Genomic DNA, 25,811 nt, shown 5'->3' on the forward strand with positions numbered 1-25,811 from the left:
GCGGTCTCTCTCTCTGTCGCTCTGCGTCCCTCTCTCCCTCCTTTCTCTCTTTCTGTTTCTTGTTCTGTCTTCCCCTCTCTCCCTCTTTCTCTTTCTCTCTCTCTCTCTCTCTCTCTCTCTCTCTCTCTCTCTCTCTCTCTCCCTCCCTCTGTCTCTCTCTGATGCTCTGTCCATCTCCATACTTCTTCCTTAAGTAATATCTGTGGATACACACTCAAATATATTTGAACAAAGACTGTGCTAGTGATCTGTTTGAGCCATAGTGATGGCAAAGCATTCATACTTAAGTGTCTGAGCAGAAATAGCACAGCACCTGGGGTCAGTGGGTTTGCTCTGCAGAACCTTACAGAAATGTCCATATAGTGTTTCCTCCTGAGATCTGTCAGACAGTCAGCTCTGCATTTCTCTGCATCAGCTCCTTCAGTGTGTCTGCTGTGACAGGCAGAGGACAACGAGAGCCCCCACCATGACCTTCACTGCTTCTATGATGATAAGCCACACACTGTAAAAAACAAAAAAACAAACAATATTTATACATTTCTGCTTGTATTACAGCTTGTATTACAGTATCTACAGTATAGACAACATGAACATCATGGTGATACCTTAAATTAAAAGTACATTTGTAAAAACAAAAACTTATTTTACAATAACCAGTTAGGTTTGGATAAAAACATATTAAATTATCTGGTTTCATTATTGCCAAAGTTAAGTTAAAATGTAAATTTATTTTGTTTGTACCAGGGACTATTTTTATTTATTTATTCAACCCTCTTGCACAGTGAACGTATCTCAATACATTTGTGGTGAAATTAATACAGTTAAATTTAGGTTGTTGTGGTAAAATAGATTGTCCAGGGGTCTTTTAGATTAGACATTTTCAGGTTCAACATTTCCCTTTAACTTACCATCTGCCCGAACCAAAGGCTTTTTGACTGCCATGTTATTTTGAAAAATCTTGGGGTTAGGGTCAGGGTTAGGGTCAGGGTTAGGGTTAGGGTTAGGGTTAGGGTTAGGGTTAGGGTTAGGGTTAGGGTTAAGGTTAGGGTTAGGGTTAGCCATGAGGCTATATGGCCGTGCTGCGTCTCCTGAAACTGTTGGGCTATTTGACTATTATTGTCTAACCCTAAAACCCCCCACAAATAATATATTATAACTTATTCCATTTAATTTGTTTGTATTTTTCTTGAATAAAGGATTCATTGGTTTACACTGTTTTGAGGTGGTGTTGAAAAGAACCCTAACAGAAAACAGTTGTGTGGCCTTGGATAAGATGTCCTGACACATCAAAGAATGACACAGCCCAAATATTGTCAAGCCCTTGAAATGTTTGGAAAACATATTAATTAAAACATCAGAGGCCAATTGCTAGAATTTGAGTGCTATACAGACTTTCGGAGTTACTTCTGCGTTGGCCCAACCAACCTGTGTGCTTGAAGCTGGATGGAAAATTGCAGGGGCACAGCTGATAAGTAGTTTTGTTTTTTTCACACAAACACATTAATTTATAACTACATTGAAATACCAGAAACTGCTCACTAGTGATGCAGCGATTGCACACTCATACAATCTCCTTGTGGATCAAGTTAGTTTTAGCGTAGTTTCATGCTATGCCCTTTAGGGAGCAGCAGAGGCATAAAGCAGTGAAGAGACAGTCCGAGTAAATGAGCACTTCCTGTTGAGTTTGTGGGAAAAGTTAAACAGAAAATACATTGACATGTACAAAGCGACGGCTTTGCTGGAGAAATGGATTCAGGAAAACAACGATCTCGTAACTAAATGGAAGGTAAGCTCGGTTTGTGTAATAAAAATAAAAATAATCTGTCGCATTCATATAATTTGTGTTGACGTTATGATTGTTAGAAACTGACAGATGGAAATAACCTGAGAAAAGACCAGAGACTGTCAAATTTGAGATGCCTTGCTTTGGAGTTTCACAAACTTTTGAGTAAAATACAAGGTTGTTATTCTTAAAATACTATTGTTGTATTTATTCATCAGTGCCCTTAAATATGTGTTGCCTTTGCCCCCACAGGTGCTCCACATCTTGCAGGGGTCACTCAGTTGGAGCTGATGGTGATTTACAATGCTAGCGTTTTTTCTATTGCTCTTTCTGAGTTTTCCAAAGTTGAGCTGCTCATTACAAATGTCATGGATAAAGGTTTGTGCTATCTTCTATAAGTCAATGGCTTTCATTAACTTCCATGAATAATAATTATATATGTTACCATATCCCCAGTTCTCCAGATATCAGGATGTAGTCCAACCCCTGGGAGCTCTGACTATCTTTTGTTTTGGAGAAAGGTTTTAGAAAAAGCCATAGAGCGCACGGATTTATTTTTTTGCTTTGGACAGCTGTTTTGTTTGCAATGGGCAATATGGGTAGCCATGCAGAAATACCATATAATCCAAGAAACTGAGGTATTTTTAAAAATGTTTTGTTGCCCATTTTGAGATCCAGTCTTCTTCCCACTTCCACAGTATAAACTATGTTACAAACAAATGTCTTCAATTTCATGTCCTGTAGAAGGAAATGTCAATGGTCATCTCAACTGAAAACAAAAATAAAGGAGAGCTATCGGACTCTTTACTTTTGGTTTTAGAGCCAAAAGAGCTTATCGAGTTATTACATGTCTGCACCTTAATTGGAAAAGGCAAGTATTATAATTTATTTTTAAGCAGGTTTTTCTCAATCATCTTTAAACTTAACATACATGCCTTTACGTTCATTCATTAACTTGACGTTACTTCAATGTGTTCTGTTTTAAAGGTGCAGAAAGATTAACAAATGGTCAATATTCAGAGGCTTTGAGTGTTCTACAGAAAGCCACCTCATTTAGTGCTCCCAGAGGTGTAGTGGCCTGTTCTCACCTTCTGTTGGGTTCATGCTTTCTCCAAATGGTATCTACAAAGTATTGCATATAAATGTCAATGAACCTTTTAAATGAACTCTAAAATGTGTTTGTCACCAGAAACGTCCTCATATGGCGTTGGTCTGTTTCCGAAAAGCTTTGGAGATAGACTGTCAGTGTGTCAGTGCGCTGTATCAGAGTATGCTTATCTACAGGCAACTAGGAAACAAACCAGCTGAGATCCAAGCTCTTGTGTTACTACATTCTGTAAGTGTGTGGTTTATATCGACCAGTGATCCTTGCTGCTTCATATAACTATTACTGTATGTAGTAGTAGTTAATATATGCATATTGAAATGCAATGGTTTTATTGTGTTGCAGGTTTTAAACTTGACACACACCTCAGAGTGTAACACAGGAGATGGTCAGCTTATCTCGTCTGCGTTACTACTCTCCAGCCCATCTTTAAAGAACCTTTTGGAAGTTCCCTCTGCTTTAACAGTCTTGCACAATCTGGCTTTAAGATGTGTTCACTGTGGAAGGTGAGATGTACAGTGTTGTTTCCTGGCACGAACCAAATGGTGCAGTCGTAAGTTGGTTAAAAAGAAATGTATCATATATATATTTTTGAATTATTTTTTGTTGGCTACTTTTCATTCAGGGTATCAGAGGGTGTGGAGCATTATCTGGACTTATTTGCTATTCTTCACACAGATCAACCTAATTCACATGTCGTAAGTTTTTATGATAAGTCATCAAAATGTTTCCAGCTTGAAAGAATCATAAAATATGGACTAATATTAAAATGATGTATATTTTTTTAAAAGTTGAATGAGGAGGTCCCCTTCCTTCCACGATTGGCTGAAATTTACCTTGAGGCTGCTGCTGCTATGATTATGGTCCAGCGACCTGCCGATTGCATTGCACTGTGTGAGGAAGTAGTTGGTACAGCACTAGATCTGCTGCCAAAAAGATTGGTTTTAGAAGAGTCGAGTATAGAGACCGAGCCCAATGATATTGATGTGGACCATAATGACAAAGGGGCCTTGGTCCTCTGGGCTGGGGCAGCTAATCTCCTCAAGGGTCACTGCTACATGCATTTAAAAGACTGGCAGCAAGCTATGACCCATTTTACAAGGTCTGTTTTTGAATTTGTTGTCTTGTTTATAGTGTTGAAAATCAATAATTAATGTTTTTCTTACAGGTGTTTAAATCTGATAGTAAGAGTGCACTTTAAAAAGAAAGGTGAGGATTCTATCAAGATAAACTTCCCAGTCCCAATAAAATCTTCATACATACAGCTGATATTCCGCCACAGGTGGTCAACCACAAATCCCCACCACAGACATGGTGAACAAAGATGGGTCAAAATTATTCACACTCCAGAGACTGAAGGCATTTTCGTTGGCTGGCCGAGGGATCTGCTTTGCTCAGACTGATCGACTGAAAGAAGCTCTTAGAGACCTCCATCTCAGTTTGCATGCATTCCCAGGTACAGTTAATATATTATGCCAGTGGCTCTAAAACTTTGGCTTTCTGAGTACCACCTGATCTTAACCAGGCCTAATTTAGAGCTGAAGTAGGTCTTTGTAAAGCTTTGCCAAAGTAATTCTAACTCAGAAATCACTCATTGAAGGATGTTGGTGTAATATGCTCTAGACTAAGTGAACATTAGAACTGAAGAGGACAAGTAGTAGTTTTTATTCATTAATTATGTCATGTTTGCGCAGGACTACACAGAAAAAAAAGAAAGAAAATGTCATGGTTGGGCCATGACCTTTTTTTTTTTCTTATTTCTAATGCATACAAATATGATGGGATTGAAATTGTAATAACTTGCTCTTCCCTCCATGCTGTCACAGAGTGTGTGAGTGCTGGGTTATGGTGTGGGGAAGTACTGTGGCGACTGCAGCGGAGACCGGAAGCTGCCAGTTGCTGGAAAAAGACTTTGTGCTTTACCTCAGAATCTTCCAAGTACGAACACCGAAGAATATTGGCGTTGCAAAAATATACCAAGTAATCTACATATTTATCCATGGATTTCAGAATGATAAATTAGGATTAATTAAGTTAAATTTCAAACAAAATATTCTATATTTTTAAAAGTGAAAAGACTTAAAATTGTTACCTATAAGCTGGAGCTAAAAATTAAATCCATGAATAAATTAAATTATGTTTAGCATAATGTATGACTATTACTTTTTAAGCCTGTTTTTTTTTCTGTTAAAGCAGCTGTGTGTATTTAATGGAACCTCCAACTGACCATATGTTGAGCCCCTCTGAGCTTCAACGAAGAATTGAAGATCTTGGATTTGAGGAAGTCAAAAATGGATAACATTTCTACCGTCATATTTTTTATGTGTTTATTTTGTTTGTGCAATGGGAAAACAAATGGATTCTCTAGATTTGTAGAGCTTGGTAAATTAATCATCTTCTTATTGTTGATTTCCTCAAAATCCTAACATATATGTCTTACCCATGGATTTCAGATTAATGAGAAATTAGGACTGTTGCCATAGCAATTTTAAATGTGAAAAGTTTGCATGTAACAGTTACAGGAAGCCGAAACAAAAAAACAACAATGTTTTGACAGTTTAGAAAAAAGCTTTTTATGACAAAAAAACAAAACATCTTGCCGTGCGACCTAATTGGATGGTTATATTTTGTTGACAGGGTAAAATGCCCAATAAAAAGCTTGATGCAAATAAAGCATGCACTTATTTCTATATATCTATTTCAATAAGATGTGTTTTCTCTGTGTTTAAACAAATATTTTTTTTACTAACCTCTTATAATATATTTGAAACCAAAATTAAAAACAGTTATGATAAATTAAAAAGTTGCATAATGTTTTTATGTAGTTGTTGCTGCTGCTGTTCTTGCTTTTAATGGCGACTGGCAGCCAACTTGTTTTTGCAATTATTTCATGTAATTTAAGGTATATTTGCTTTTTCTTTCTTCTGGCTGGCAGCCAACTGCAAAGCAAAGATAATGTTTTTTCTTCTTTGGTGTTTATGGCGGTTGGTATCCAAGTGTTACATTACCGCCAGACTTTATTCTTTAGACTTCATTTAGACCGCCTATACTTCAGACTTTATTCTTTAGACTTTATTCCTACCCCCCTCTCTTACGCCATCTTTTATTGTTGTTATTATTTTTGTTGTTTAATGGCGGTTGGTATCCCAAATGTTACATTACCACCAGACTTTATTCTTTAGACTTTATTCTTTAGACTTCATTTAGACCGCCTATACTTTAGAATTTATTCTTCAGACTTTATTCTTTAGACTAAATTTAGACCGCCTATACTTCAGACTTTATTCTTCAGACTTTATTCTTTAGACTTTATTCTTTAGACTAGACCGCCTATTGTTCAGGCGTTATTCTTTAGACTTTAATTTAGACCGCCTATACTTCAGACTTTATTCTTCAGACTTTATTATTTAGACTAAAATTTAGATCGCCTATACTTCAGACTTTATTCTTCAGACTTTATTCTTTAGACTTTATTCTTTAGACTAGACCGCCTATTGTTCAGGCGTTATTCTTTAGACTTAATTTAGACCACCTATACTTCAGACTTTATTCTTTAGACTGGATTATTAAGACTTCATTTCTACCCCCCTCTCTTACGCCACCTTTTGTTGTTGTTGTTGTTGTTTTATGGCGGTTGGCATCCGAGTGTTGCATTACCGCCAGACTTTATTCCTTAGACTGTTGTTGCTGTTGTTGTTGTTTTATGGCAGTCGACAGCCGAGTGTCGCATTACCGCCAGACGTTATTCCCCAGACTTTGTCGTAGTCCTAAAAGTTGTTCTTCCAGTGCTTTGACCTCCAGTGCTTTGTCAAAGCCCAAGAGGTCATGAGATGCCTTTGTCATTGTATCCTATAGAAGTTGTTGTTGTTGTTTTATGGCGGTTGGCATCCAAGTGTTGCATTACCGCCAGACTTTATTCTTTAGACTTCGTTGGACTTTATTCTTTCGACACTTTACTTTGAAGTGCTACGTGTTCTTTTATTTACGTATAATTGCTTTGTTGTGTCTTGACTTTGCGTGTTCTTCCGGAGCTGTTGTTGTTGTTGATTTATGGCGGTTGGCATCCAATTGTTGCATTACCGCCAGACTTTATTCCTCAGACTTTTCGAGCTGTCGGACTCTTGATTAAGGTCTTCAGACGCTTGAAATATTGACCTCATGGGCTTTGTACTTCCAAAGCACCGAACATCAAAGAAGGAGAGGAAGATGAAGAAGAGTCTCCCTGGAATAAAGCCGGTTGGTCTCTGACACAACAACTATTCTAGTCACAAAGACATATCATGACCTCATGGGCTTTGTAACGCCAAAGCAATGGGAGGAGTTCTTTTACGGACTACGACAGAGTCTGAGGACTACGAAAAGTCTGAGGAATAAAGTCTGGCGGTAATGCAACACTCGGATGCCAACCGCCATAAAACAACAACAACAACATTCACCACCATAAAACACCAGAGAAGAAGAAGAAATATTCTCATTTTTTCCGTCCGTGGCTGCTGTATCGCCAGTATCAACATTTTCTTGTATTTTGGACCAAAACGATAACATTTTAACCGCGTCTTCCGTCTTTCTGTAACACTTTGTTTTCATCCCAAAGGGGCGGGGCCATAGCGCTAGCCCAAAAGTACCCGTATAACTGGAGACGTCTATAAAGGACGGAAACTGATGGTCTTTCGCCTGAATTCACGGACTACGAACGCAACCGGCTAAGCTTCCGCATCTTTTAGTCAACGCTAGAACATCGTATTTATTGTCAGTAAATTCAAGTGGACAACATGGCTTCGGGAGGGGAGTAAGTGTTGAATTATAATACTTTCTTACAACTAAATGCCATTTAATTGGCTATCGTGGTTATGTTTTGCGTTACTTTAGCAATACAGCTAAACTAATGGGGTCAGTGTCCGTCTCCGCACTTTCTTTCTCGGCAGTTAAAATACACTCTTACATCTTGATGAGTGGTCTCTTGATAGGTTGCAGTTGTTATTTCAGTTAGTAAATGCTCCGCTGTCCTCGACTGGCTGGTCACTGGTCGGCCCTGGCTCTGTTTTACAATGTTTGACAAAGCGCAGTCACCGCTGTCGTGTCGGAGGCTACCATTATCTTAGCAACATTACTAAGGCCAAAGCCTCAGCATCAAAATAATCGGGCCTAACTATCAGCAAGCACTCTTCTGTCGTGTGTTCATATGAACTGTACCTAATACATACGAGATACGTCGAGGCAAATAACGTTAATGCCACCGTGGTTAATCAATTGCCCAGTTCGGCGCAGTCGACGCTATCGTGTTGGAGGCTAACTTTAGCGTAGCAACATAACCAAGGCCAAAGCCTCGGCATCAAAACGATCAGGCCCAACTAACAGCAGACGTTCCTTGTGCAAAGTGTTAATGTGAACTGTACCCAATACATACGAGATTCTTTGAGGCAAATAACGTTAATGTTTGTGGTTGTTCAATTGGCCATATCGGCTAACTAGCCGTTATTGCTAACGTGTGGATGACCCATTCCTAGCGTCAGTATAGTCAGTCCCAAGCTATAAAATTGAGTCATGAAATATCATAAATGCATATCCATGACTTGTAAATGCCCTGAGTGTTGTTGTTTCTTTACATGCAAGTTGAGTACCACATCTGGGTTAACCTTTTATTTCTTGCCAAAGCAACCTCAAAGTTTTTTTTTTCTCTTTTGCTGTGTCATCTGGGTCCATTCACTTGCCCGCTGCGCTAGCTAGCATGCTAATTGCTAATGAACCGAAAGAGTAACTAAACAATCCAGGGCAGCCTCCAAGGTATTCTAAACACTTCTAGAACCTATTGTTTGGCGTGGTTGTTGTATTTACTTTGCAATAAATGTATTACATAATTGCAGGACCGGTGATTGTATCTTAAGTCTGCTTACCTGCTGGGACGTAACACTTTAAATTATTAATAATTAAAGTTAATTATGTAGAGACAGATTGACGTTAATTTCACACATCGAATTACCCCTTTTAATGTGATGTTTTAATCGCATTAACACATTGGTTTTAAAATAAAATTACTCGAATAATTTGTATTTTGCCTGAATAAAGAATATAATGTAATCGAAGTTTTTTCGTGTCTTTTCTAGATCCAAAAGTGATGATCTATCTACTGCAATTCTCAAACAAAAGAACAGACCCAACAGACTGATTGTTGATGAATCCATCAATGAAGACAACAGTGTAGTCTCCCTTTCCCAGGTACAAACTTTATTCCACTTATTAATGTTGAGTAAAAACAGTAATAACCAAACAATTGTATCTATGATTAGACAAAAATGGATGAGCTGCAGCTTTTCCGTGGGGACACTGTGTTGATGAAGGGGAAGAAGAGGCGGGAGACGGTGTGCATCGTCCTTTCCGATGACACCTGCTCTGACGAAAAGGTCCGCATGAACAGGGTGGTCCGCAATAACCTGAGAGTTCGCTTGGGGGATGTCATCAGGTAAGGCACAGTTGTTTTTTTCTTCCTCCCAATGTTAGTGGACCTATGATTTGTTAAAAAAAAAAAAATCCCCCGCAGCATTCAGCCTTGTCCTGATGTGAAATATGGAAAGCGCATCCATGTTCTACCCATTGATGACACTGTAGAAGGAATTACTGGAAATCTTTTTGAGGTTTACCTGAAGCCATACTTCCTTGAGGCTTACAGACCAATTCGCAAAGGTAAGTTAAACACTGGCCAAGTCACTGTCAAATGTTTAAGCCTAGTTATTGTAACATCCTTTTACACATGTGAAGGTGATATCTTCTTGGTCAGAGGTGGTATGCGAGCCGTGGAGTTCAAAGTGGTGGAAACTGACCCTTCCCCATATTGCATTGTTGCCCCTGATACTGTCATTCACTGTGAGGGAGAGCCCATCAGAAGAGAGGCGAGTGGAAGTTGCATTGAGTAAACTGGCACATTTCTTTTAAAATCTAACATTTAAAAGAACATTTATTTTTTTACTCAGGATGAAGAAGAATCCCTGAATGAGGTTGGTTATGATGACATTGGAGGTGTGAGGAAGCAGTTGGCACAAATCAAAGAGATGGTGGAGCTGCCTCTCAGACACCCTGCACTGTTTAAGGCCATTGGGGTCAAGGTAATGACAGTTTTCAATTGGACAAGTCATTAGCAGAGAATGTATATGCAACTGGGTTATGTTTTTAAGCCACCTCGTGGAATCCTGCTTTATGGACCTCCTGGAACCGGAAAGACCTTGATCGCCCGAGCTGTGGCAAATGAGACTGGGGCCTTTTTCTTCCTCATCAATGGTGAAATATATTTTTCAGCCGTCCTCTATTATTGGTTATTGTAAAGTCTTAATACATTGTCCATGCTGTTCCTTAGGTCCTGAGATCATGAGCAAACTTGCTGGTGAAAGTGAGAGTAACTTGAGAAAAGCCTTTGAGGAAGCGGAGAAGAATGCACCAGCCATCATCTTCATTGATGAACTGGATGCGATCGCTCCAAAGAGAGAGAAGGTTATTGCTGCTTTTTTATTTTTTTTAGACTGCCACAAACTGGGGTTAAAACTGTATTACCTGTACATAACGCTCTATAGTTTTTCATGTTTTCACATTGGGTCCTTGTCTGTTTATTAAATCCTGTTTTTTTCCAATTTGTATTAATGTAGCGCATGCACTGCGCATATACAGTGATATGGAAGGGGCTATAAAAACCTTTTTTTTTTTTTTTTTTTTCTTTTTTTTTTTTAGCTCAAATGACTCCTAGTTTAACATTACAACTTGTTTGCAGACTCACGGGGAGGTGGAGAGGAGGATTGTTTCTCAGCTGCTGACCCTAATGGATGGACTGAAACAAAGGGCTCACGTCATTGTTATGGCTGCCACAAACAGACCTAACAGTATTGACCCAGCCCTGAGGAGATTTGGTAACTTGACTCAAAATGCTTACATGGGATTTTAGTTATGTAGAGTAGCACTGCTTTTCCATAATGTTACTAAATATGATAACCTGTCATTTGTCAGGACGTTTTGACAGAGAAGTTGACATTGGCATTCCTGATGCTACTGGCAGGTTGGAAATCCTTCAGATACACACGAAGAACATGAAGCTGGCTGACGATGTAGACTTGGAGCAGGTTTGTTTTTAAATTTTAGTTGTACAATTATGGTCCGTCAATAAACCAAAACAAATGCGGTATATCTTGATTTATAACGTTAATTTTCATCATTTCATCACCATTAGGTAGAGTGAGAGGTTAAAAATGTCGCAACCACTGGTATTACAATTTTACCAAAAAAAATGGTCTCTGCATCTGATTTTCTTAAATTGCCCAGCCCTTTTTATAGTGGCCCTTTTTTAATTGTCTGACCACCTAATCCCTCCATTTTGCTTTACACCCTTTATGGTCTGGTTCCAGACCCTTCTGCAATTAAGCAACCATACTAACTTGTGTTTAAATTGGCAGCTCTGGTTGGATTGGCCCAAGTGTCTTTTTTAAAATGCAGACGAATGCTCTTAAATATTCTTGTGGCGCTCAGATGCTATCAAATTTTAAACTAGGATTTACAGGGTTTAGTCCTCCATTAGTTAGTCATTGAAAATTTGCTTTCTTAGTCCTTTTTTAGATTCATTATATCCTTCAGAAATCAGTGAAACACAAGTCCAGACCAGGATGTCTTTGACGTATTGTCAACGCACATGATTTTTATTTTCTTGCTTTAATATAGTCATATTTTGCTGAATGTAGAATTATTTTAATTACTAGGTAGCCAATGAAACTCATGGACATGTTGGGGCCGATCTGGCTGCGCTGTGCTCCGAAGCTGCTCTGCAGGCCATCCGAAAGAAAATGGACCTGATTGACCTTGAAGATGAAACCATTGATGCAGAGGTCATGAACTCTCTTGCTGTGACGATGGATGACTTCAAGGTAAATTTCACTTTTTGTGGTTTTGATGGAGTCTGCTTTGACAATGAAAACACTTTTCTCTCTCGCTGCTGCAGTGGGCCCTGAGCCAGAGCAATCCATCTGCACTGAGAGAGACTGTTGTGGAGGTGCCTAACATCACATGGGATGATATTGGTGGTCTGGAGGATGTCAAGAGGGAGTTGCAGGAGCTGGTGCAAGTAAGAATATTGCTTTTATATATATCCAATATTTTAGTTGAATGCAAACTGCAAATGTTTATTCATTCTGACTCAAATGTTCTTTCACATTTAGTATCCAGTGGAGCACCCAGACAAATTCCTCAAATTTGGCATGACTCCATCCAAGGGTGTGCTGTTCTATGGGCCTCCTGGTTGTGGCAAAACTCTTTTGGCCAAGGCCATTGCTAATGAATGCCAGGCAAACTTTATCTCCATCAAAGGACCTGAGCTGCTCACTATGTGGTTTGGAGAATCTGAGGCTAACGTCCGCGAGATCTTTGACAAGGCAAGTTCTGCAAATGTTGTCATTTAAGTTTATGGCTTCGCTTTCAACATTGAAACATGTTCTAACTGTTGAATTTGACTCTCAGGCGCGCCAGGCAGCACCTTGTGTGCTCTTCTTTGATGAGCTGGACTCTATAGCCAAGGCTCGTGGTGGCAATGTGGGAGACGGTGGTGGAGCAGCTGACCGTGTCATCAACCAGATTCTCACTGAGATGGATGGGATGTCCAGCAAGAAGAACGTCTTCATCATTGGAGCCACCAACAGACCAGACATCATTGATCCAGCCATCCTGAGGCCTGGGCGTCTGGATCAGCTCATCTATATCCCACTGCCCGATGAGAAGAGTAGGATGAGCATCCTCAAAGCCAACCTCCGCAAGAGTCCAATCAGCAAGGTACCCATCACTCTTTAAGGGGTTAATTGAAGGAGAGCATTCCCTTTTTTTTATGAGTTTCAAAACATGTTATAATGGTGGGCCCCTCATTAACTTGGGTTAAATAAGTTCACATAGCCATTTATTTTTAACTAAAGCTAATTCATACAATAGACCAAGCTCTATAAAGATGGTTTTAGATTGCGATTTACAATGGATAAAATAAAGATGTCTTATGTTTTATAGTAATACAGAATCCCCCCCAAAAAAGCTTCTTTTAAACACTGACTCTGTTTTCAGGATGTAGACTTGGACTTCTTGGCAAAGATGACCAATGGTTTTTCTGGAGCTGATCTTACTGAAATTTGCCAGAGGGCCTGCAAATTGGCAATCAGAGAAAGTATTGAGAATGAGATCCGCAGAGAGCGAGAAAGGCAGACCAATCCTTCAGCCATGGTTTGTACTTATCCAATGTACAATGTGTGTTTTATGTGTGTGTGTTTTTAAATGCGTTTTGTGGCGTTTGTAGGAAGTGGAGGAAGATGATCCTGTGCCAGAAATCAGGAAGGACCACTTTGAGGAAGCAATGCGATTTGCTCGGCGCTCAGTCAGCGACAATGACATTCGCAAATACGAAATGTTTGCACAGACCCTACAGCAAAGCCGTGGCTTTGGAAGCTTCAGGTAAATGCGTGTATTGAAGTCTTTGTTTTTTACAGTGTTTAAATTGTGTGCATTTGGTTGAGTTTACAGTAATTACATTGTCGCGGTTATTTCAGGTTCCCATCCAGTGCTGCAGGTGGCAGTGGTCTAACTCCTGGCTCAGGAGGTACTGGCAGTGGTCCTGTGTACAATGAAGATAATGATGATGACCTTTACGGATAAATGTTCACTGCCCCTCGGTCAGTCTTGGGATCACACTTGTACAAATTCTCACCAGATTCCACATTTTTAGGACTTTGTGCTTCTTTCATGTGTTCCTTTTTATGAAGGTTATTTTGTGTTCTTACAATGCTTATATTTACACTGAATTGTCATTTAATTTTGTCTTTGAAATATGTGAACTGAATTTTAAAAACTTCCAATCAAGCAAAAATATTGACTTTAAAAAAAAAAAAAAAAAAACTGTTCAAATTCAGTTTGCATAGTTTTAAAGTTCAGTGTATTAAAATGCAACATTTTTACATTGATTGTTAAAATGCAGTGTATGAAAATGCAATGTTTTAAAATTTAATTTTGTCAAATATAAACCATATACAAAAAATTTAAAAAGTGAAGGAGTGGTACTCCGCTTGTGGGGAAGAGTCTTAATGCTTCAGTTTGGATTTATCAATGTTAAACAAATTGAGGGACAACAATTTTGCACTGAATTGAAAAAAACGGCAACTGTTATTTAAAAAAAAAAAAAAAAATCTAACATACTATTTTCATACACTGAAATTTAAACACTAACGTTTACTTCACATTTCAAATGCAAAATTTATTGCATAGATTAATTCAGTGTAAAATAAAAGTGTTTAATAAAAATTCAAAATAACCTACATATTCCTTTTTTGTATAATTTCCCCTGGAGAAAGCATGTAGCTGCTTGATTTGGCCTGGCTTTGTGGGTGGGTTGTGGGTTGTTCAGGTAAGAATTGCGTTTTTTCAATGGGGAGGGTTATTAAGTGGCTTCATTCTCATCTCACCATGAACATGAATGGCTTTAGTGATCGGATTCTATGCTAGACTATAAAACGGAACATATACATATTGCTAATGACGGACTTTTTTTTTTTAAACGAAGAGTAGCATTTAATGTATTACAAAATTTGTCAAAGTTACATTATGATGTTGAAAATAAAAAGTAAAAATGTTTGTTACAGTACTTTATTTTAACTGCACTTTTTCATGGCTTAGTATGAATTGTGAAATGGAAAGTGGGGGTGTTCGTAATCTCTCCACACTTTCTTTCCCCCGTTCTGTAAAAACATTTACATTTTTAACATTTTGTTGATTGCTTTAAAACAAACGTTGGGAAAACCAAAGTGTAAGATTAATGCATAGTTTACGTTAACTGTTGGGATGATGAATCGCTCATTGCGGTTGAAAGAGTTTATCAGTGCCATGTCCTCTTCTGAAAGGATAAAGTCAAACACCTGCAAATTTTGTTGAATCCTGGACGGTGTCACACTTTTTGGGACACAAGTCACTTCTTTTTGAATGTGCCACCTGAGGAGGCATGGGCAAGTGTCGAGCATTTCTAGTTACACTGACCATGGTTTGATTGCGCTTTTTTTTTTTTTTTTTTTTACCTGAGGATAATTTGTGCAGGTGATTTCTCATATCTCAGAGCAATAGCCTGTAGTCCAGAATCCTCCAACAGGGCTGGTTCGTTTGGAGAAGCCCAAGGCCTGTCTCCACTACCCAGAGGACTGTAGGCCGTCACACAGACCCCCTGTGATCTAGGGCAGAACTACTAAGCAAACTTATTTTTGTGGTTTAAAAACTCATAAGAAAATACTGACCGACAATGCGCTATAAGTGGTTGTTGAGAAAGGTAAGGATGGCACTCCACCTGTGGAGAAGAAGTAAAACACTTATGTGACTGTTTGCTACTGTGTATCAGTTTTTTGTTTTGTTTCTACCTGGTTTACTACCGGTTTATGTTTGGCCATGCTGAGAATGTCATCCATCTGCCTGGCATTGAAGTTGGACAGCCCTATTGCCTTGACAAGTCCCTTATCCACTAAGCTCTCCATTGCCTTCCAGGTTTCCCTGTAGTGTGTGTCAGAGTAACACACACTGCCATCTTCTCGCCGGGGCAACAGCTCTGTACCTCGCCTGAAATGAACACTTATGATCAAGAACAGGTCTCATTGTGATCAGCAGGGGGAGACAAAGTCCTGGAGTGAGTGGCTGCTTACTGGAAGGCCATTGGCCAGTGCATGAGGTACATGTCCAAATAGGAGAGCCCCAGGTCAGTCAGAGTGGTCTGACAGGCTGCCTCCACGTCCTCTGGCTCATGCTTTGTATTCCACAGTTTAGATGTCACAAAGACCTCCTCACGGTGAAGTGGCTAAAGGAACAGATATTTTTTCCAAAAGGTGAACACTTCTTGTATACTAAAACGACCATTCCAAGTTATTATTTCCAACACAATATTGAGCAATACCTTCCCTGGACCAATCCGGAGAGCCAGAGCCTCACCAACCTCCTGTTCATTGCTGTATGCAGCAGCACAGTCAATATGTCTATACCCACAGTCTAAAGCTGTCAGCACTGCCTGCTTCACCTGGTGCAGAGAAAACAAAGCTCCCAGCTGCATGACTCAGTAAACATTGTGGTTACAGTAGTTTGTACCTGTCCTGGTGCGCTCTTCCAGGTGCCAAGTCCAACCATGGGCATCTGGTGCCCCGTAGACAGCAATACAAAGCCCCTCATGGTCCAGCTTGTATGGTGACAACACACTATCAAGTTTTCAAGTTCAGCCTTTTAAAGAGCTGGCATAGTCATCATGACTAAGTCCCCAAAGTCTGTAACTGATTCACGTTTGAGCTTACATTTATTAACAGGACTTTGGGTCAAGAGAGCTCAAAGTGAAGCACCCCCCCCTTTAACCATAATGCAGGAAATGAAGGTCAGATCAAAACTTCTGCAATGAGACAACATTTAGTGAGCTTTGTTACAGCAAACCACTGTACTGATTCTTTAGCCTTAGAGGAAATCTAAACCCTGTGTGAACCAAGCCTGATTTCCAGAAATAGCTGATACAGTTATATGGCATTAGTCACAGTGGAGTGTTACTGCAGTATCTCTGGAGGTCCAGTAAGCATCTGATGCTTAAAGTAAACTTAAGAAGAAGAATTCTTGTTAAAATTATTATTATTTTATGACTAGAAGTTTCAGATTAAGATAAGATAAGATATTCCTTTATTGTCCCACATGGGGAAATTTCATTGGTGCAACGCAGGTAGATACAGAGGTAGATACAGAAGAACAGATCACTTATAGGAAGTCTGAAAAACACTTTCATTACCTGCTCAACCTGGTTTCAAAGTCAATAAAAATAATAAATGAATGAGTACATTATTAATTTGCCTCAAGCGTGTTGAATGGACAAGTAAATCGCTGAGGGCAGCTATGTGCTGAGGTCAAAGTTTGTTACAGGTTCAAAACAATGTTTGATTCACACATTTGGTTTATTTGATTCCATTTATTTTGAAAACATTAACATCTCCAATGCACACAAGCAATGACTGTCAGTCAATGAGCAACAGTGCATGCGTGTTCAAGATGACAGTCTAGAGGGAACGCTTCTGACTGTCCATGAACCTCTCACTGCTGTTTAATTCATCTTCTGACATTTTCTCACACACAGAAAATTTGTAAATTGGATGTTTGGATGTGATATAGTCCAATAAAAGAGTAAAGAGTTTAAAAAGCCTCCAACAGCAATTATACAAAAGTTTAGTATAATCATTGTAAAGATGTTGACACTGGACAGATTTTTATCAAAACACAGTATATATATATATATATATATATATATATATATATATATATATATATATATATATATATATATATATATATATATACGTACAGACCAAAAGTTTGGACACACCTTCTCATTCAAAGAGTTTCCTTTATTATTGAAAATTGTAGATTCACACTGAAGGCATCAAACTATGAATTAACAGAATTATATACTTTTAAAAAAAGTGTGAAACAACTGAAAATATGTCTTATATTCTAGGTTTTTCAAAGTAGCCACCTTTAGCTTTGATTACTACTTTGCACACTCTTGGCATTCTCTTTCTTCAAGAGGTCGTCAGACAGTCTTGAAGGAGTTCCCAGAGATGCTTAGCACTTGTTGGCCCTTTGGCATTCATTCTGTGGTGTGTGTCCAAACTTTTGGTCTGTACAAATATAGTACCCTTTTGCACCTTTGCATCTCCCATTTGCCCCTCCAGACTATACAATGGCAATGGCAAAATCCTGTTTAAAAAAAATGTTTGATAAAATGTCCCCTTTTGCTTTATCACTTAGAAATTGCTTTTCCTACTTGTAGCACTGTATTTTGTGTGTAGATTATGGCAGGTTGTACAGATGTACAGTTGAGACTGGACTAAGGCACCTGACAGGCCCCAGGCCAAGAGCCCGGGAGAAGCACCCACTGTATGTTTAATGTAAATTGTATTATCCACTGCAGTGTGAGGTTTGATTGTCATTCTTCATGTTGTTGACGTGTTGCTTTTAATGGTGGTTGGCAGCCAACTGAAAAGGTGTATTTAATGTAGTTGCATGTCTTCAAAGTATGTGTTTTACACTATACCATAAAAGAAATACAGTAAAAAAAACATTTTAAAAAGGAGAGAAAAAGATCAGACTCCCCAAATTAAAAAAAAAGTTATTTGTTGTGTTACTTTTAATGGCGGTTGGCAGCTAACTGAAAAGGTACAATTACCACCACCCACTGTAGTTGTACGTCGAGCGAAAGAGATAGAAAGTCCAGTGTGGACAGTTCAAAGAGTATGTTCTCAATATTTAGATTTATTTTGTTGTATTATTACGGAACTAAATGCATTTGTAAACATCCAACAGAGTTTGAGTTTACAGATCAAAAAACTACTTGACCAAAATGTTTTGTCAATTAAAAATTGCAGTGACAGTTATTTATCTCGTTATTTGTCTCATTACAAAAGACTGCAAAAGACCCACTAACAAGTCTTCAGAAATATGAAAATCCTTTTACTTATTAACAACTTTTCTGCTTCCAACCTCTTCAATGTAACCTGCTCCATGATGTGTAGAATTGGAGTAAATATAAATAAATACATCCCATTAGCACCATCCCTGTTGGCACTTATTCACAAAAAGGTATATATTAAAATGGCTTTAGGGAATTGGAGTAACAATACAAGAGTCCAGAGTGGATATAAAGAGAATTACATATTGTGTTTTTGTCTTACTAAGAAGTCATTACGATTGCGGCAGATGTTGTCTGATGATCTCTTTGGATTGGTGCGGGATCCTGTCAGGAAAGTACACGGAAAATTCGACGATGAGGTCTCCGCGCTGCAAAGGGTTTTTAGGAAAGGGCAGCCCTTCTCCTCTGAGCCGCTTGACCGTGCCGGGCTTGATGATGTCATGACATGGAAGTGAGATGACACGGTTTTCCAGAGTGGGAATGCTCACGGTGCAACCACACAATGCCTAGAGTAAGGAAAGAGAGATCGAGAGGGTTAATTACGTGTGTAGGAATGAAATACCAAAGAGCTGAAAACACTGGTGACTTAATGTTTCCATGATCTCAATCTGATTATGTACTTGGACTGAATCTTTGAAATGTTTGCATGAAATAGTCTTAAAACTGTGTGTATGTTATCTGTGGAACTGCAGACTATGGGGGCATTTAGAACAGCAACGTTCAAAAAACAGCTTGACTACAGAAAAGTTTTGGGAGGCTTTAGAAGTATGTCAGGGATAGGAGTGTCGTTGGGGGTAGACACATTGCAAAAGAGTCTAATTTTAGCAGCACACTCATAACTGAAGCTAATGAAGTGAAGCAGAAACTGGCTGAGCTCGTAAATAGTCGGGGGGCTGGGGACAGAACAAACACAGTCACACTCTTCTTATCACCTGATGAAGCCACTCAGAGCAGAGAACCAGAGCTAAACTAAACCCTGCTGTTATCAGGACTTCACAGCTTTCCAGTGAGCATCACGCATAATATGGGTCACATTTGACTCCACAACTATTAACAACTTTTGCTAATGCACAATAACATTTTCAAACGAAATTGGGACATGGCCAAAAGAATGACACTCTAATGTGTAAAGATCTACAGTATATTATAGGCCTTTTGATACCTCAGTGAAATCACACAGATTCGTCCTTCAGTAAACTCTTTTCTCCTTACCATCTCCAATAACTGTTTACAGCCTTTTCAATGCAAAATAAGAGTGGCAGTCATTTTTCTTTTTGGCTTAATATTGATACAGATGTGAGATTTCATAATCTGTTTTCAAGTCTGTACAAATACCTCATGGAACAAACTCTGCTGTATTGATCCCCAGTCTGAGGCCCTCCGCCTTGTAAATATTTAAATATGTGGCCTTCGATAAAAAGCTGGCACTCCGCTGGTAGATACCATGAGTATTCAAAATTTCAATACTGGTTTAATTATTGATCAGTATCTTTTTTTTTCTGAAATCCCTGTAGCGATTTGTGAATATGTAAATATGTGTTCATTTTACTTATAGACTTACATACATATTTCTTTCATTACGAGTTCCATTCACAAACACAGGTTGCTATGACAGCCACATCACCAGCTGATTGTAGCCAGCTCATCACATACGCCTCGGTCCAGGCGCACATTAATTAATGACAACGTTTGAGGCAAAACAAAAGTCATTTTAAAGACAAAAACAATGAAAATCTGATTTAAATGTGCCACTGTTCACTTGATTTTTCATATGGAGGTGGCGCGGTACAAAGCTCTCCTCCCAGCTTTTAGAGCCCTGCAGCTACAGTTAGCACCCCCGTGTTTGGATAAGAGCTTTGCCCCAGTGCAGTGTTGTGCGGTGACAGGAGCGGCTGAAGTGTACATAATGGTGATAGCAACCCACTACAGAGCCACTTTAATTATTGCTGGAAAGGCTGAGGCACAGAGTGGCAGGTCATTGGACTGTCGTGTGCTGGACTATTTAAAACAAAAAACTCAATGTTGAGAATTTCAACTCCATGAGAGCGCTGTCACCACAGAGCCACTGGCCAAACCTCCCTGAAGTCAGCACAGACTGACAGGAAAAGGGCCTTTTCAGACTGGGCAAGCCTGTGACACAAACACGGTGCTGTTTTGGGTGAACATGTGAACAGAATAAACTAGACTCATTTACAAACTGTGAATGTAAATACAGCAGAGACATTTATTCATATATCTAATACATGTTTAGTCAAGCCTGTGTTGGGCCAACTATGTACTAAATAGGGAAGGAACAAGATCTTGTGCCACAAGATCAAAATGCCACAGATTATCACAGATTATCATCCATCTGGAGAATAATCTTTTCTTTTTCCGTTGAGTTTGCTTGGATTAGATGCTTTTTGTTTGTCTTTTCCATGAAAATGGGCACAAGAAATATTTTATGATATAAAAAGTAAATAAAGTAAATAAAACATGATAATTCATCTCATCTTGTCTGAGTCGCGTGGACCCAGTGTCATGGGGTTTTTGTCTGATCAAAGCCCTAGTTTTTCAGTACAATATCAATTGATCCTAGTTCTGCTTCTTGTCTTAGTTTTTTCATTTATATATATAGACAGATAGATAGTATTTTCTTGACCTGTGTTGTAGGTTTACATGTCTTATACTGAATGCACCATGACACTGTGTCGACAGTCTCTTTACTGAGCACATCATTGTCTATGCAGTAAGAGAAGGAGCAGTGGAATATGAGCTCCTATTTATTTTGGATACAGACTCATCTGACCCACTTCCCTAATATTCCCTGAGTACCAACCCCCCCACACTGCACATTTATCTCCTCCCCAGCAATCCATCGTTCGCTGTATCAGACTTAGGTCTCAACTGTGAATGGCCTACCAAGGAAAGACATTTTCTCAAGTAACATTTTCTGTCGGCTGGCCCTTAACAAGGTCCTGTGTGGTCTCGTTTTGAGTGCAGGTACTAACCGTGCTAGTCTCTGTATTCACTAATGATGCTTTCAGGGACAAGAGTGAACTAAATAGGTAAAAAGTACAAACTGCTCCCTTGATTTTACCACTCAGAACTCCCCTGCTTTAAGCCAAACAAACAAAGCCAGTTCACCCTCTCAGACCGTTTATATGACTCAAAGACTGAACAGTGCTGGACCCGTTGCCCTCGAAAAAGCAGCTAATTAAATGCCCTGCCAATCACAGTAACGCCAGCAGGCAGTGGCACCCTGTCACAATACAATACAGTATATATTAGACCAAGTAGGCAAGCTAATACACAACTTACTGCTTGTGTATGATCATGACACTATGTGACATTTTGTGTCTGACTGGATGCCAATGTGTGAAAAGTACAAAAGGCAGACAAAGGCTGAAGCCAGTCACACGAGGACACCACATTCCTGATTCTCACACTGCAGTAGAAACTATTCACTATTCACCAAATGTCCTTGGGCAGTAGAAAGCCCATATTTTCAACATAACTATAAAAATAAACCAGTAAGACCAATTAAAAGTCAATGTTGTTAGCCCGGTAAAGCATCAGCTCTTATTTTCTGATTCACATGCATCACATTTGACCCCAGTTTCCTCACAGACACAGCATTCAGTTTATATTTATAACACATACTGATGAGGACAACCATGATGATACATACCTCCTTTAGACTTATCTTGCAATTGTAGACAATGTTTGAGTTGTCTCTCTTAAAGTGGCCGTGCCCCTTGTCTTTGAGCACAAAGGCTATGTCAGCGGGAATGTTCTCAGGGGTTTCATCCCCCTCCTTTGGAAAGGTGATCTTGGTGCCTTCCTTCCAGCCTTTCTTTATGACAATGTTGAGGATCTTGTCTTCATTCCTCATGCTCCGTCCGTCTGGATTTAGCCTGCATCGCGTGATTTTCATCCTCTTGGTGCATCCATGGAAGATCTCTTCCAGCGAGACCTTCAGCTCATGGACAACAGGAGGATCCTGGCGTTTTTGACCAGCACTAAGTCTTTCAGAATGAACACCTCTCCTGCGACGACCCTCTCCAGGAAAACCATTTTTCATGCCACCTGTAAAACCAAACTGTCTCCCAAAATGATTGAAGGGGTCCTCATCCTCAATGTCCATGTCCTGGTCCCCATCATTGTTGTGGTCATTGTGGAAGGAGAAACCATTAGAGCGGTTGTGGTTGCGGCTAGAGCTAAAAAACATGTCAAAGGGGTTTGAGCCTCCAAAGAAGGATGCAAATGTGGCATGTGGATCTCCATGGAACGTATAGTGATATGATGAACTGCCAGGTGCACCAGAGGAGCTGCTTCCCCCAGTTTTCAAACCTGAAAGTAAAGAAAGACAGGTATAGGTATGACTTTGGATAGACTCTTAAAAAACAAATACATGCAAGCAACACATTTCATATCTCTACAGTAAGTATATGTGAACGTGTGTTAATGGTGAAGTTTGTGATTAGACTCACCCTCCTCGCCCAGCTGATCATAGACAACCCTTTTCTTGGGATCACTGAGTACTTCATAGGCCTCGGCAATCTCCTTGAACTTTTCCTCTGCATTTGCATCTGTGTTCTTGTCTGGATGGAAGCGCAGTGCCATGCGCCGGTATGCTTTCTTGATCTCCTCTTCATTGGCGCCTTTTGGAATACCCAATGTCTTGTAGTAGTCCTTCCCCATAGCTCTGGACACAAGCTCACACTATGGCTGCCTGGACGCCCTCACCAGCTCAGGCCGTGGTCAGTGTCTAGAAGGACATACACTATTGTTTAAGTTAAACTAGTCAGATGTGATTTGGAAGTTGAAGGCATAATTGATCAAACCTCATTTAAATTGTATAATTTCCTCAAAATCATAACCTAAATAGATATAATACAGATACAAGAAAAGTTACAAGGTCAGAAACACCATAAGTCTACCTAGGCAGAGAAAAATCACTTTAAAAATTCCAAGCCAAAATTACTTATTCAGGCCTATATTGTCAATGTAATGCTTTTGTCACTTGTAGACATGCTCACACTAGGAAGAGTATCCAAAAGTAAGTATTATTATACATGGGCAGAATATTTAAGTAGGAGTATAAATACAGTGTCAAGAAACTACTCAAAGAAGTAAAGTTGGTCAAACAGTACTGACAGTCAGAACAGTCAGACTTGTCCTGGCAGCAGTGCAGAGGGCATTCAAGTGCATCTCTTTATACTGAAAATCCACATTTACTGGAAGCTGCTGGAATGACCCGTAAGGAGCAGACGTTTGACTAATGTTGCTATGGAGACACAGCTGATGAGGAGGAAGAGGAGGAAGAGGAGGGATACCCGCCATCAGCTGAAGCGCTGCTTCTCCAATGAGAACGCGGCAAATACAGACAATAGCACTGATTGATACACCATGAATGACATTTTTTTAACTGGAAATTGCATTTACCGACCGAGAAAAGCGATATAATCCATGTCAGCCCATAATAGACTCGCTCCTGGCATTTGGTGTGGGCGGAGTGCGGACACAGGGAGTCCCCTTCACTGCGGAGCTTTAAGTAGCTTCTGCCTACAATCACCGCCTTAGCCTTACGGACTGACACACGGACAGTGGACTAGACAGCTGTGAGTATCAAGGAAACAGCGAACAATTCATACAAAAAATAGAAAAATGAAAAGAACATGCTTTTTTCACCAACCTAATCACTAAATTGTGGAGCCTGGAATGAACATCAGCAAACTACAGTCCGACAAATATCAAGGCCAATAAACCAGGCGCCAACAAAGTGTTAGAAACATCTTACTTACATGATGATCAATTCCCAAATAAATCTCGGTTGGTTTTGAGCATTTCTTTGCCTCAGTTCTGCGGCTGCCCCCCGCGCGCCACCGCTGCGTCCTTATAAGTGACGTCAGGCGCACATAGACTCACGCGCTCAAATAGCCGCTGAGCAAATGCTGATGCACATCTGACGTCCCAGTGGAAAACCTCGGACAACTGCCAGAACAGTTCTGTCTCCAAAACTGAACTTGATATTCTGCCGGTGACAAAGTGTGTACAAACTGGTCGGAAATGACCAAATGACCAACTCACTTGATTCTCAAGTTACTGAAAGTGTTCTTACCAAACCTTGCGGGCAAGTCTGGCTCTCCAACAGACGATCATGTTTACGTGTTCTCACAGTTCATCTGAAAAGTGGGCAGTTCTTGGGCAGTCACAACCGTGGACCTATTGGTCACAACACGTTATGTGCGTTATGTGTGTGTGTGTGTGCGTGCGTGTGTGTGTGCGTGCGTGTGTGCGTGTGTGCGTGTGTGCGCGTGTGTGCGTGTGCACGCGCTCACGCGTGTCGTGCCTTGAGAGTTTGAGTTGAGTCATGCACAGGTTTTATAGACATACAGCAACACACAGGTGAGTTATGTTTTATGTTGATATGGGACTAACCTAAACAGAAACCCACAATAAAGGATTACAAGTTTCATTTATTCATCTGATGAGTTGAGCTACTTGTAAACACTTTGGACATACTGCACTGTGTTGTAAGGCACATGTATGAATGCCTGAAAGTCTGAAAAATGAAGATATCCAAAGAGCACACATTCCACTGCATCCAAACATTGTCCATAATTTCGAAACCGTTTACAGTCAAACCTTACCCTTTAACTAAATATAACACAATACAACAATTCACACACACATCCACTATTTCAGAACACTGTCAAGCAGCCGTACAGAGAACAAAGTTTGATAAAAAATAGCAATAGAAAAGTAAGATATTTATGACTCCAATCCTCGATGCACTTTCAGACATTTGTGGAACAATTGTTCCTAAAATGATGCTGCGTTTCCATGGTGATGCAAAAATATGCCAGACTTTGTGTCTAGGATGTACAGTCTGCAGTAATCCCACTGTGCTTTTGTAAGGATGCTAAGTTCAGTGTCAGCTAGTCGATCATAAAAAAATCATAAACTAGAACAATAAATAAACCTGATGGGGCACATCATTATACAGAATCCTCAGAACATGCCGTTCTCACCACCTCCTCTCTTCCTTCTACCCTTCTGGTAACCATAGAGACCACAGTTGTCTGCTATATTTTTTTTAAACTGACAGCTTTGGTGTCCATTAGGCAGCTGGATCACACATGGTAAAGACAATACTTGTACTCGACCAAATAACAATATTTACCACCATTATACAAGAGCACACAATTTACCATAAGGTCTTAACTTGTTGAGGATAATGCTGTAATCAGTACCTGAAAGGACTAATGCTTATTAGTAAGCTATGGAGAAGAAAGCACAAACCAGACAATGGCCAAGATAAATATAAATCTCTTTAGTTGAACCAAAGAAAGCACAGATATATACAAAAACAAAAACAGAAGGCTATTTTTTGTCAGATTTGGTATGTAATCCTAAAATATGTATAACAATGAACAAACTTTACTCAAATGCCTCCAGCCAAAGCTAAAAAA

General features: G+C 39.5%; 4 protein-coding genes across 5 annotated transcripts; 2 read left to right on the forward strand and 2 right to left on the reverse strand.

Annotated features, from left to right (window-relative positions):
* Positions 1-1,676: 1,676 nt before the first annotated feature.
* Positions 1,677-5,403, forward strand: fancg (FA complementation group G). Its single transcript, XM_072432464.1, has 14 exons — positions 1,677-1,786; positions 1,864-1,960; positions 2,036-2,161; positions 2,240-2,421; positions 2,528-2,654; positions 2,771-2,901; positions 2,973-3,119; positions 3,234-3,394; positions 3,514-3,586; positions 3,680-3,990; positions 4,057-4,097; positions 4,171-4,344; positions 4,715-4,826; positions 5,082-5,403. The coding sequence occupies exons 1-14, from the start codon at positions 1,718-1,720 to the stop codon at positions 5,185-5,187; spliced, it is 1,857 nt and encodes a 618-aa protein (XP_072288565.1). The 5' UTR covers positions 1,677-1,717; the 3' UTR covers positions 5,188-5,403.
* A 2,061-nt stretch (positions 5,404-7,464) lies between these two features.
* On the forward strand, positions 7,465-14,519 carry vcp (valosin containing protein). The gene is made up of 18 exons (XM_072432460.1): positions 7,465-7,677; positions 8,993-9,104; positions 9,176-9,348; positions 9,427-9,569; positions 9,645-9,775; positions 9,857-9,988; positions 10,058-10,160; positions 10,237-10,370; positions 10,645-10,780; positions 10,878-10,990; positions 11,621-11,785; positions 11,860-11,982; positions 12,077-12,289; positions 12,375-12,683; positions 12,963-13,118; positions 13,192-13,346; positions 13,442-13,639; positions 14,208-14,519. Exons 1-17 carry the CDS (start codon positions 7,661-7,663, stop codon positions 13,545-13,547), a joined length of 2,421 nt encoding a protein of 806 aa, XP_072288561.1. The 5' UTR covers positions 7,465-7,660; the 3' UTR covers positions 13,548-13,639; positions 14,208-14,519.
* A 17-nt stretch (positions 14,520-14,536) lies between these two features.
* On the reverse strand, positions 14,537-16,245 carry akr1a1a (aldo-keto reductase family 1, member A1a (aldehyde reductase)). Its single transcript, XM_072432463.1, has 8 exons — positions 16,005-16,245; positions 15,817-15,936; positions 15,569-15,720; positions 15,290-15,485; positions 15,170-15,219; positions 14,957-15,106; positions 14,714-14,873; positions 14,537-14,623 (listed from the first exon to the last, which is right to left on the reverse strand). The coding sequence occupies exons 1-8, from the start codon at positions 16,083-16,085 to the stop codon at positions 14,558-14,560; spliced, it is 975 nt and encodes a 324-aa protein (XP_072288564.1). The 5' UTR covers positions 16,086-16,245; the 3' UTR covers positions 14,537-14,557.
* Positions 16,246-17,685: 1,440 nt separating this feature from the next.
* Positions 17,686-24,267, reverse strand: dnajb5 (DnaJ heat shock protein family (Hsp40) member B5). Of its 2 annotated transcripts, none has more exons than XM_072432461.1 (4): positions 24,141-24,267; positions 22,827-23,104; positions 22,025-22,686; positions 17,686-18,860 (listed from the first exon to the last, which is right to left on the reverse strand). In XM_072432461.1, exons 2-4 carry the CDS (start codon positions 23,035-23,037, stop codon positions 18,627-18,629), a joined length of 1,107 nt encoding a protein of 368 aa, XP_072288562.1. In that variant the 5' UTR covers positions 23,038-23,104; positions 24,141-24,267; the 3' UTR covers positions 17,686-18,626. The 2 variants fall into 2 exon arrangements, with proteins under 2 accessions (XP_072288562.1, XP_072288563.1); XM_072432462.1 differs by lacking the exon at positions 24,141-24,267 and adding an exon at positions 24,032-24,090.
* Positions 24,268-25,811: the final 1,544 nt, after the last annotated feature.

The sequence above is a fragment of the Eucyclogobius newberryi genome, unplaced genomic scaffold (assembly GCF_026437365.1).
Source record: "Eucyclogobius newberryi isolate DKJ021-1_F unplaced genomic scaffold, fEucNew1.0.hap1 SCAF_6, whole genome shotgun sequence".
Classification (NCBI taxonomy): Eukaryota; Metazoa; Chordata; class Actinopteri; order Gobiiformes; family Gobiidae; genus Eucyclogobius; species Eucyclogobius newberryi.